At 39.0% G+C, this 13,455-nt stretch overlaps 1 protein-coding gene across 3 annotated transcripts in view; it reads left to right on the plus strand.

Moving 5' to 3' along the window:
* Positions 1-13,455, plus strand: part of LOC135472733 (rho guanine nucleotide exchange factor 17-like) — a 50,369-nt gene that overhangs the window by 12,257 nt on the left and 24,657 nt on the right. For all 3 annotated transcript variants that reach the window (XM_064752386.1, XM_064752387.1, XM_064752388.1), the window contains exon 3: positions 13,336-13,413. In XM_064752386.1, coding sequence (XP_064608456.1) covers positions 13,336-13,413 — 78 coding nt within the window. The remainder of the gene's footprint in view (positions 1-13,335; positions 13,414-13,455) is intronic.

Consider the following 13,455-nt stretch of genomic DNA (forward strand, 5'->3'; position numbering starts at 1 on the left):
GCCTAAACTGTCACATCACAACAATCAAATGAACAAGAATTGGTAATTAAATAAGTTCATAAAGTGGGAAGAGTTTTGTGTTGGAATAAGAATGTGTACTATGATTAGTATTGTCTACATGTACGTCCTGACAAATAGACAAATACAACAGGGAGACAAGATTAATTGAAAGTAGAAAACATTTTTTATAGTGGGAAACATTTGTTGGAAGTAGGAAACATTTGTTATAAGAGGAAACATTTGTTGAAAGTATGAGACTTTTGGAAGGAGGAAACATTCCAAGGTGTGTAACAAATATGATGGAAGTTTCACTGAAGTGTTCTACTTTGAATTGTCATCTCAGACTCTGTAGTAAATGTTTTGGCAAATGATAACATATTTTGTCGTAATATCAAATGAAGTTTTGATGATTGAAGCACAAAGGTTGGTTCGTTCATTCGTTTGTAATATTTTAGGAATGATATGCTGAAGTTTCAAGCTTTAAGGCCAAGAACAGTTTCTTCTAGCTTACACGTACAAGTGAAATATGTTAGTTTCTTGGAAATAAGTGCCGACGTAGAAGGCTTTGTTCGTGTTGGTCTCTTGTGCTGACTGGGTGGTGTAAGAGGCTGAGAGCTAAGGCCATTGTGTGGCCCCTCACCTTAGTGGCGCCTCTGTCAGGTCATACCTTGGGGGGGGGTAACTTCAACTTGCACCTGTTTCTGGATGTAAACTCTGCCAGGCTTAACAGTATATCAGGGTAACCTCTTTATTCAGCTCAGAGTGCCTGGGGATTTTATATGGGTTGTTTAACTATCATATATGTACATGTAGTACTGTTTACCGAATTATTCTCAGATTTTGGTCAGAAATTTATCACATTTGATTTACATTTGTGTTGGTAAATGACCAAAACTTTGATATGTATGAAATGTGATACATGTATGGATTAACAGGTATTCCACACTGAGTATGTAAGAATTTCATTTACATGTACAATGTAGTTCAGATGTACTTGTAACCAGTATACATTCAGCCTTTGATACAAATACTCTTTCTGTTCTGCCAGTTATGTGAGTTCTCATCTGTGACATAACCAGTGGAAACAGCACCTGTTTATACTGTATACTGTACTGTTAAAGTTTTCTGGCCTCACATAGCCCAATGTTAGCCCAATGCTGGTCCATGAAGAAGATTGCCTATTTTGTGCGTACTGACTGGGTGAATGTTGTTACTTTTTTGCTTAAGCGGGCCCTCACTGGCTCACATGTTGTTCTTGTTCCTGATGATAGAGGTTACAGGTTCAAATCCAGCTCTCTGTCTGTTTTGGCTGCAGCTTTAAGTCGGGGTTTTTCATGTGCAGACATGGGCGGTAGTGAAATTTTTGAATGTGGATAATAAATGCTTGATCGTGGTGTCCAGAAGTCATTTTGTGGATGTGCGTATATATTTAGATTGTATTTTACGAGCTACTAATCTTAGTTATAGAAGTTCTGTATGTCATGTAAAGCTTTGCACTTTCAGAAACAAGTATATTCCTTAAAATGACACTTTTTATTCCAACGCTTTGTTTTTTTTTTTAAGAAATGAATCAAACCTCACAAACAAATAACTCATAAGTATTACTAAAAGGTGAATGAATCAGCCAGAATAAAGTAAAATGTGTCATTGGAAAAATGCTAAATGTGAAATGTCATTTGACTTCCACAGGGGGTCTCAACATTAAGTACATGTATAAAAAATCTGCCCTCATGTAAAAGTCGTGTTTAATACACATGATGTTCTATACGGATTCTGGTATTTATTTCATTGGTGTTGCCGTGAACTCTAGAGTTTTTCACTTGTATGATGCCAGTCTGACTATTGGGTGGAGGACAGCCTGAAGTAAACCATAGACCTTGACCAGGTTGTGACGATATTATAGCTGATTTTCACCGTAAGATAAACTTATGATGCATCCATGCAGACCATACAGATAAGGTTGGACATATTTGGATAAAAATAAATTCTGTAACTGTTGCATGTCAAGCTAAGGTCTGCTCGTGCAGAGTGCCTCAGAAAACATAGATGTGGTGCTGGAAAACTGTAATGTGTACATGTGTATACATATATTCCTGTTAGAGATTATCATGTACATGTATTCATGTTACAGATTATCATGTGCATGTATTCCTGTCACAGATTATAATGTACGTGTATATTTGTTACAGACTATAATGTACATGTATTCTTGTTACAGATTATCATGTACATGTATTCCTGTTACATAGTATCATGTACATGTATTCCTGTTACAGATTATCATGTACATGTATTCCTGTTACAGATTATTGTGTACATGTATTTCTGTTACAGATTATCATGTACATGTATGCCTGTTACAGATTATCATGTACATGTCTTCCTGTAACAGATTACCATGTACATGTATTCCTGTTACAGATTATCATGCACAGGAATGGTACATGTATTCCTTTTACAGATAAACATGTAGAATCAAGGGAGCCAAGTTAAAAAAAGGTGTGGTGATATACCTGTGGAATCAAGGGAGCTATGAGTTAAAAAAAGGTGTGGTGATATACCTGTGGAATCAAGGGAGCTATGAGTTTATAAAATGTGTGGTGATATACATGTAGAATCAAGGGAGCTATGAGTTAAAAAAAGGTGTGGTGATATACCTGTGGAATCAAGGGAGCCAAGAGTTTAAAAAAGGTGTGGTGATATACTTGTGGAATCAAGGGAGCTATGAGTTTAATAAAGGTGTGGTGATATACCTGTAGAATCAAGGTAGCTATGAGTTTAAAACAGGTGTGGTGATATACCTGTGGAATCAAGGGAGCTATGAGTTTATAAAATGTGTGGTGATATACACGTAGAATCAAGGAGCTATGAGTTTAAGAAAGGTGTGGTGATATACACGTAGAATCAAGGAGCTATGAGTTTAAAAAAGGTGTGGTGATATACCTGTGGAATCAAGGGAGCTATGAGTTTATAAAAGGTGTGGTGATATACATGTAGAATCAAGGGAGCTATGAATTTAAAAAAGGTTTGGTGATATACCTGTGGAATCAAGGTAGCGATGAGTTTAAAACAGGTGCGGTGATATACATGTAGATTCCAGGAGCTATGAGTTTATAAAAGGTGTGGTGATATACATGTGGAATCAAGGTAGCTATGAGTTTAAAACAGGTGTGGTGATATACATGTAGAATCAAGGGAGCTATGAGTTTAAAAAAGGTGTGGTGATATACCTGTGAAATCAAGGGTGCCAAAGTTTAAAACAGGTGTGGTGATATACATGTAGAATCAAGGGAGCCAAGAGTTTAAGCAGGTGTGGTGATATACCTGTAGAATCAAGGGAGCCAGCGTTTTTAAAGTGTATGGCTTACCTGTAGAATCAAGGGAGCCAGCGTTTTTAAAGTGTATGGTATACCTGTAGAATCAAGGGAGCCAGCATTTTTAAAGTGTATGGTTTACCTGTAGAATCAAGGGAGCCAGGGTTTTTAAAGTGTATGGTATACCTGTAGAATCAAGGGAGCCAGCTTTTTTAAAGTGTATGGTTTACCTGTAGAATCAAGGGAGCCAGCGTTTTTAAAGTGTATGGTGTACCTGTAGAATCAAGGGAGCCAGCGTTTTTAAAGTGTATGGCATACCTGTAGAATCAAGGGAGCCAGCGTTTTTAAAGTGTATGGTATACATTGTAGAATCAAGGGAGCCAGCGTTTTTAAAGTGTATGGTGTACCTGTAGAATCAAGGGAGCCAGCGTTTTTAAAATGTATGGCATACCTGTAGAATCAAGGGAGCCAGCGTTTTTAAAGTGTATGGTTTACCTGTAGAATCAAGGGAGCCAGCGTTTTTAAAGTGTATGGTGTACCTGTAGAATCAAGGGAGCCAGCGTTTTTAAAGTGTATGGTTTACCTGTAGGATCAAGGGAGCCAGCTTTTTTAAAGTGTATGGTATACCTGTAGAATCAAGGGAGCCAGCGTTTTTAAAGTGTGTGGTATACCTGTAGAATCAAGGGAGCCAGCGTTTTTAAAGTGTATGGCATACCTGTAGAATCAAGGGAGCCAGCGTTTTTAAAGTGTATGGGGTACCTGTAGAATCAAGGGAGCCAGCGTTTTTAAAGTGTATGGCATACCTGTAGAATCAAGGGAGCCAGCGTTTTTAAAGTGTATGGCCTACCTGTAGAATCAAGGGAGCCAGCGTTTTTAAAGTGTATGGTGTACCTGTAGAATCAAGGGAGCCAGCGTTTTTAAAGTGTATGGCATACCTGTAGAATCAAGGGAGCCAGCGTTTTTAAAGTGTATGGCATACCTGTAGAATCAAGGGAGCCAGCGTTTTTAAAGTGTATGGCATACCTGTAGAATCAAGGGAGCCAGCATTTTTAAAGTGTATGATGTACCTGTAAATTCTAGCTAGTAGTAGATCAGCAGCAGTACCTGCCCTACCTGCCCTCCCTCAGAGCTGAGCCCAAGCGTATTCTTTATTCACTCCTCTACTTATTAATAAGATTAACTGATGCTAATAAACACAGCCTTTCAGGTTTGTTTTTGATTTGTTTTTCCCATCTGCTGCATCCAGTGCAAATGAGAGGAAGTGTAGCTTAGGAAACCCAGCAGCGGATATAGGAACTTATTCTGAGTGTTTATCAGATGTGAGAGGGGAGTAAAAATAGAGCCTTGATTCAATGGGAAATCTAGTGGCAGTGTGAACAGCCCACAAGGGTACATGAGCAACACTGGAAGTGAAGTGAACAACTGTAGCTGGCTAGCTTTCTAGGCCTAGCTTACTCTGTTAGGCTGTGCCATGTTCTCAGGATAGACCAGAACATCTTATCCCCGCAGTAGCTGTGTAACGGTGTATACCTGCGTGTATACCTGCGGGAAGGGTAGACTGGCCATGTGTCCTACATCCTAGGCTTGGTAGATCTGGCAGGGTTAATCACTGAAACAAGGAGGTACAGCTTACAATAACCAACCCCTGCAACCATTAACCTATCTGCTCCTGTAACCCGTAAAATTGCCCTTTTGGCTGACCCATGAATATGGGCAAGTCACCTGTCATTCATTCATTAATAAAGAGAAAGCTTAAAGTGATAATAAAAACAATTAAAAATTACTGACCCTGGTTTGGACAGGCACTTAGTAAATTCAACGACTTTTATTCTTCTTACATATAGGTCATAGGTATAGAAAAACGAAAAGAAAGCAAAAAAATAAATTTATAAATAAGTACATTTAAGTAAACAAATGAAACTTATCAGCTTTAATGAATAAATGTGATTTCAGGTTTGAGATAAGTGTACTTTAAATACCAGAGACCAATGAAAATATGAACCATGTTAACTGTCCCTTATTGATAGTTCAAAACCAGCTCTGGCTCGATCTGCCGTGGTTTTACATGTTTGTATGGAGGATTGTTAGACAGAAAGAGAAATTTCTACATGTATGTATTTTCACAACTATAAACAAGAGTGTCCTAGTCTGTATTCTGTGGCTTTGTCTGCATACCTGTATATGTGTCTGTAATGTTCACCATGAAATTTAGTTCTCCTGATGATGGCAAAATAAAGTGCCGAAATGTTGAGTCAAAATGAGTCTTTCATTTTTCGGAGTTACTCTACTCATGTATTACGTTAATCCTGACTGTGATATATGTATGTAGATACATCAAATATTGTATGAGTATGACACTTAGGTAAGTGACACTTGTATATGAATGTTATTCTTCCTGTTGTAAAACCTATTTCTGACTGTACCCTTTTGGGACCTCTACAGGAACATGATGACCTCAGTACAAGTGCTCTAACGTAACAATGAACCTGGGATCAAATGTTGTAAATACCCAGCTGTGATGGTGCCAGTTTCCAGCACAGCCCATCCAGCAAATGGTTTACTTTAATTTTGATTGTGTCAGACGATCGCTAGGAATGCTAATTGCATGCACCAGCGTTGATTATTATAGTGTTATTCTGTCAGGAACAAATGTTTTCTATGCTTTGTATACAGATCTGACAGAATCTTGGCAACCCTCCTTAGATAGACATTGTAATTGTGTCAGTAAAGCACATAAAATAAGAATTGAAATGGCCAGATGTCATACAAAACTTGTGGCTAACGTTGTCAGGCCTAGGTACTTGGTGTGGTGTATAAATGTGATCGAGGTGTGTTCTTTGTGGTACGTGCTGTTCAAAAATCTGTTTAAAGATAAACCCTGTATTCATTTTAGTCTGGAAGAAAGTCTCAGAAGTTTTGAATTTAAAAGAACCGAATAAAAGAAAGTGACATGTAAAAATACCATTATCAACTTTACAGCTTTCTTAAAAGTGTTTAAAATAATTTCAGTGCATTTAAATATTTGGACTCCTAAGGAAGGCAATATGGACCATATTTTCCTTGTGAAGCATCACAGGTTTTTTCTACCTTTACGTACATGTAGATTTTGGGAACATTGTTCAGCGGTGTGTCTGACTTTCATGATTTCTTGATTGCGGTCTTATCCCTGTAATATTTAAGCCTTACCTTTATTTGATTTTTTTTTTTTTTTTTTTTTTGATTGGTGTTTTACGCCGTACTCAAGAATATTTCACTTATATGACGGCGGCCAGCATTATGGTGGGTGGAAACCGGGCACAGCCCGGGGGAAACCCACAACCATCCGCAGGTTGCTGGCAGACCTTCCCACTTACGACCGCAGAGAAAGCCAGCATGAGCTGGACTTGAACTCACAGCGACCGCATTGGTGAGAGGCTCCTGGACCTTACCTTTATATTTTATACATATAAGCTTGTCCGATACATGTGTAATTTCATCTCCTGTCTACAAGGTCTTGGAATTACTTCCCATGGGCTATTTCATTCAACCTCTCGTTTATCTGAAGTAAATGGTGCCATATTGTTAGTTGTGTAAGAAATTTGATATCAAAGAGCATTGTAAGGTATAGAGTTTTTTGTGGTATTTTCTAGTTGTGTCTATAACTCAATCTCACAGTTCAATAGTATAAATATGTAATACTGGTACCTAGATTAGATGGTGAAGAAGAGAACAGGTACATGTAGGTAGTGTGTGGGATAGCACATTGTGTTTGCACCTGACAGGTGCCCCTTTTCCATTAACGAGAAACAATTAGTACATAAAGCTGTAAACCATGTAAAATGCTTACTTCCTGTCTGGTACATATCAAGGACACTTCCCATTAAATATCACACTGATGGAATCCAGTGGTTAGCTTTAGGAATGTGAGAATTGTGTACTTGATTCATACCACTGTCGGTGGCTAGGTGGTAAAACACCTGTACAGGCTTAGTTAATACACCTGATGCCTCAGTAATGAAATTCAGTGGAATATGAAAGATTTGGTTAACAATCCATCTTCCTACAAGATTCACCTATGTGATAAAGAGTGAACAACTGTGGTAAACATGATTTCAGATGCGAATAAAAATGTAATTATAAGTGAATAAAGAACTAGTTAACGTACACATGTGTATGAACTCCGAAGCAGACTAAATGTAGCAGTAGAATAAGATTAAACTTGTCAAGCAGTCCTAAAAGAGCCAGATACATGTCTGTTAAGTAGACAAGAAAGCAGTTTTGATGGGAAAAAAATTGGGAATTGTAATACTGTTGAGATGAGATAAATGACAGTAAACTTTCTCCTCCTCCACATGTACATGAAGATTTGCATTTTCTTTGTTGTGCTCACTCGGCTACCATCATTGCAGCAAAATGATTCCTGGAACTTCGACAATGGCGGTGATATATGGTCAACTCTACAGATCACAATACAAATGAAATAACATTGAATAATAATGAATTGTTGTTTTAGTTAACTTACCATACAAAGAATCTCCAGGAATGCCTGGTTTAGTGTTATTCTTTTACAAGGAAATAGGTGTGAAATTTGTGAGTGTATAGAAAAAATATTGAGCTTTATAATGAGATGTAGACAGGAGTATCAGATACATAATTACATAGTTTTATAAATTTTGAAATATTGGAATTTCCCATGGATGTATGAAAATGATGGCTGTTATTATTTGTCTGTAAGTTTACATGTAAATATACATTTGAAATGTAAGACCTGGAATGTCTCAGATTTCTGGACAACTTCCCAGGACAACCAATATCCCATTCTGTCTTTCAAGAACAGTTTGCTCTCTCATTTATATGTTGCATTGGTTAAGAGAATATTTCAGAGGATGTTAATTTGCCAGCTCTGTGTCCCTGTAAAACAAAGTAGAAACTGGGTTAAAGCAAGTGTCTATGCAGCAATGCCACTATGAACTGTAGCACCATTATCTTTAATGGACACAGGTTCCAATGGTGTACTGCTCATAACTCTTCTCCCTGTGAGCTGGCTTTGCCCTGTCTGGAAGAGTCTGCATGAATGAGAGAGACTCGTATCATGTTTCACAGAGAGACTCAGGCTTAGCTGCCCTGATGCTGAGCCATGGCCAAGCTTTCTGCAGTAGCCTCTCACCCCTCCATACCGTCTAGAAAATGGAAGTGGCCTACGGATCTGCCCCCACTAAGGCTCGCAGGTGTTAACGAACGTAGGCAGCACGTGATTATACAATATACAGGTCAGTCTGATTGAGAAATGTTAAGGAGACGGTAATGCTGATGCATTAATTGTCTTGTTTCGTACAGCTAAGTCGCGACTGCATGAATTGTGTATGTGGTACAGAACTGGGGTACATGCAGGTGTTGACCTAAGTAAGACAGACCAACGAAGGGATCCAGGTGATCTAGAGTGTGGATGTACCCTCCAGTACATGTGTGAACTCATTCGTTTTAGACATGTTCCCCATTTACATGTACTCTCAGCAGACGTTGCTCTTCTCAGGTCTGCTCTGCCATATGTGTAATCATTGCTCAGGTGATCTGCCCTACCATGTAATGGTACAGAACACTACAGGGTAAACATGTTTTCAGTGCCAAACATGTATGTAATTTTAGCTTTGTTGAATGCTGCATGCAAGCTACATCTACATTTACATCCTATTCCTGTAGCTTTGACTGAGCTAAATATGTAGAGCTGTTTTCCTACCAGTTTCTGTCCGAGTGCCAGAATACCAAAGTTACAAAGTTTTAAATAATGCAATTGTTACCGGCACCGTGATGCCAATGGACACCATCAACAAATGACCTTGGGTGTCCTGTCAGTCATCAGTCAGTCAGTCTCAGATCTAAATCAACTAATCAGAAGGAAAACAAATTTCCAGTTATTAGACGCCAGCTTACTTTACCCTTGTCACAGATTCCATGGAGTTGTAGATGTGTCTTCATAGAGATTTACAAGGACACAGTGTGGCACAATGACCTAAAACCCTCTCACCTGTGCAATTGATCGGAGTTGAAGTGCAGCTGCCTTCGAATGGTTGTGGCTTTCCCCCGGGCTCTGCTTGGTTTCCTGCCAACATAATGCCGGCCCCTGTTGTATAAGTGAAATATTCTTTAGTACAATGTAAAACACTGCTCAAATAAATAAATAACATGTATGTGCAGCACGTACATGTCATAAATGTAACTTTGAAGAAACAGGTGATTGGACAGACTACTTCATTGCAGCACTGAAGAGACCTTTACAGAAAATAGTTATGAATTTACCATTAAGTTGTTAAAAGATTGTACCAATTAAATTTACTTTTTGTAATACACGTAAATGACATAGACATGGTGTAACTTAATATTACCCAGATGAGGGGTTCAGAACATGCAGTAGATACTGACTATGTACCATTGATCAGACCTTGATCAGGCATGGTACACGCATGTTCTGTGTCTGTGACTGAAGTGTTTATATGACCAGACAGACAGTCCAGTGGACACACCACACCACTGGCATGCTAGTGGCTTGCTAGTAGATGTGGATTCACCGTAGAGCCTGAGAAGATATCTCAAGGACGAAATACACAAGTACACTTAGTCAGTACACATTACGAGTATAACATTTTTGATCATGAAAATAACACACAGATATACTTAGTCAGTCCACACAAGAACATACTCATCCCACAATCATGAATGTCTCAGTGTACTTGTCTGTGACATAAACCTCAGAACAGAAGATGAAATTCACAAATACACTTAGTCCACACAAGAACATGCTTATCCCACAATCATGAATGCCTCAGTGTACTCGTCTGTGACATAAACCTCAGAACAGAAGTTGAAATTCACAAATACACTTAGTCCACACAAGAACATACTCATCCCACAATCACGAATGTCTCAGTGTACTCGTCTGTGACATAAACCTCAGAACAGAAGTTGAAATTCACAAATACACTTAGTCCACACAAGAACATGCTCATCCCACAGCCATGATTGTCTCAGTGTACTCGTCTGTGATATAAACCTCAGAACAGAAGTCGAAATTCACAAATACACTTAGTCCACACAAGAACATACTCATCCCACAATCACAAATGTCTCAGTGTACTCGTCTGTGACATAAACCTCAGAACAGAAGATGAAATTCACAAATACACTTAGTCCACACAAGAACATGCTTATCCCACAATCATGATTGTCTCAGTGTACTCGTCTGTGACATAAACCTCAGAACAGAAGATGAAATTCACAAATACACTTAGTCCACCCAAGAACATGGTCATCCCACAGCCATGATTGTCTCAGTGTACTTGTCTGTGACATAAACCTCAGAACAGAAGTTGAAATTCACAAATACATTTAGTCCACCCAAGAACATGGTCATCCCACAGCCATGATTGTCTCAGTGTACTCGTCTGTGATATAAACCTCAGAACAGAAGTCGAAATTCACAAATACACTTAGTCAACACAAGAACATACTCATCCCACAATCACGAATGTCTCAGTGTACTCATCTGTGACATAAACCTCAGAACAGAAGATGAAATTCACAAATACGCTTAGTCCACACAAGAACATGCTCATCCCACAGCCATGATTGTCTCAGTGTACTCGTCTGTGACATAAACCTCAGAACAGAAGTTGAAATTCACAAATACACTTAGTCCACACAAGAACATGCTCATCCCACAGCCATGATTGTCTCAGTGTACTCGTCTGTGACATAAACCTCAGAACAGAAGTTGAAATTCACAAATACACTTAGTCCACACAAGAACATGCTCATCCCACAATCATGATTGTCTCAGTGTACTCGTCTGTTATATAAACCCCAGAACAGAAGATGAAATTCACACATACGCTTAGTCCACACAAGAACATGCTCATCCCACAATTATGAATGTCTCAGTGTACTCGTCTGTGACATAAACCTCAGAACAGAAGATGAAATTCACAAATACGCTTAGTCCACACAAGAACATGCTCATCCCACAGCCATGATTGTCTCAGTGTACTCGTCTGTGATTTAAACCTCAGAACAGAAATTCAAATTCACAAATACACTTAGTCCACACAAGAACATACTCATCCCACAATCATGAATGTCTCAGTGTACTCGTCTGTGACATAAACCTCAGAACAGAAGATGAAATTCACAAATACACTTAGTCCACACAAGAACATACTCATCCCACAATCACAAATGTCTCAGTGTACTCATCTGTGACATAAACCTCAGAACAGAAGATGAAATTCACAAATACACTTAGTCCACACAAGAACATACTCATCCCACAATCATGAATGTCTCAGTGTACTCGTCTGTGACATAAACCTCAGAACAGAAGTCGAAATTCACAAATACACTTAGTCCACACAAGAACATGCTCATCCCACAATCATGATTGTCTCAGTGTACTCATCTGTGACATAAACCTCAGAACAGAAGTTGAAATTCACAAATACACTTAGTCCACACCAGAACATGCTCATCCCACAATCATGAATGCCTCAGTGTACTCGTCTGTGACATAAACCTCAGAACAGAAGATGAAATTCACAAATACACTTAGTCCACACCAGAACATGCTCATCCCACAATCATGATTGTCTCCCAATTAGTGATCTGTGACAAACCCCGGATGGAAACCTCACAACAGAAGATAAAATACACTTACAGTCAGTCCACAGTCCACACTGGAACATGTTCATCACACAATCACGATTGTCTCTCTCCAGGAAATTATAGTTTTTGAGCTCTGACATGACCTATATTATCATGAGGACAGTATGTCTATTATATTATTTTTTTCCACTATATATGGTACTGTGCACATTTATAAACTTGTCTACAATTTAACTGCACTATGTAAACATGCATAGTTTATTGGCAGTTATGTTTGGGAGTAAGCACAGAGTGTCTGGACAGTGTCATTGTTCAGCTGTAATGTACAGGGTTGTTTTAGTCCAGCAGTCATGTGTGTTACTCTGGAGATGAGGTAAACAACATAGTGTATGGGTACATTTAACATTAGGATTGTGACGTGTCCAGAAATCAGAGGCTTATGATGTCAGTCTAGACTGCTACAATACTTTGTCCATGAAGTTATTGTTATATGTGGCACGTATATGCTGCATGCTGCTAGCCCCACAATGGCTTTCATGATGTGAAGCGTGGGTAGGTTTGTGGGATGACATTTTATACTTCTCAATCTGTGTCTTGGAGGTTGTGGTAGTGACAGGTAGTTTGGTGTGACACTATGATTGCCCTGAGTACATGCATCTGCTATGTCATCCGCTGGGTTATAAAGTTGCAGATTAATGACAGTTCTTGGGGGTCACATTCATGGAGGACCCCCCAGGTTACAGAGAAACGAGTGGACAGGTCACAGTCTTGTGCTGGTCATGTCTGCTCCTCCACAGAGCTGTGGAGGAGAGCGAGACAACGCAGGGCCAGAAATTCCCTGTCACAGCTCATCTGGCTTTATAGGCTGAAGGACAGGAGGAACCATATATTCTTTGAAGCTCAAAGATCACATGGCAGCAGTTGCATTCATTATCCTAGGAATAAAGCAGTTTTACTGGTACATTGTACTTCGTCCCAGTCTTTGGTAGAGAGATTGGAGTTTTGGGTTTTTCTGTGGAATACGGTCTAGAAAGATTAGCAGTATAAACCCAGCAGACAAGTGTTTTCAGGTAGAATTTTTTGAAAGGTTGAACTCATGTTTCTCAAGAAGGATTCATGTTGAATTGAGCTGATTGTGTAGAGGAAGGGAACAGCTTGCTGCCATCCGGTCCTTTGTCTGAAAACTCAAACAGTGTGGTGAATTGATAATCTAATCTACATTTTGCTATTACTTGTCTTGGTAACTATAATTCGTTAGGGCAGTGTAGGAAAACAGGAAAAGTCCTTGCATGAAACATTTAGCCTTAAAGCATTTGCATGTATTTCACACATTACTGCTTTCGGGGTAATGTATGTGTGTGAATTCTAAAGCCGTGGTTTCTGTTCTCAGGACAAGAGATATCACATTGTGGAAGAGCTCTACAGGAATGAGAAGGAGTATGTGGATGCCCTTAAGACCCTTAAGGATGTGAGTATATGGATGACGTTAATACACCAGTATGTGGTTGGC

Source organism: Liolophura sinensis, chromosome 8, assembly GCF_032854445.1.
Source record: "Liolophura sinensis isolate JHLJ2023 chromosome 8, CUHK_Ljap_v2, whole genome shotgun sequence".
In the NCBI taxonomy this organism is placed as follows: domain Eukaryota; kingdom Metazoa; phylum Mollusca; class Polyplacophora; order Chitonida; family Chitonidae; genus Liolophura; species Liolophura sinensis.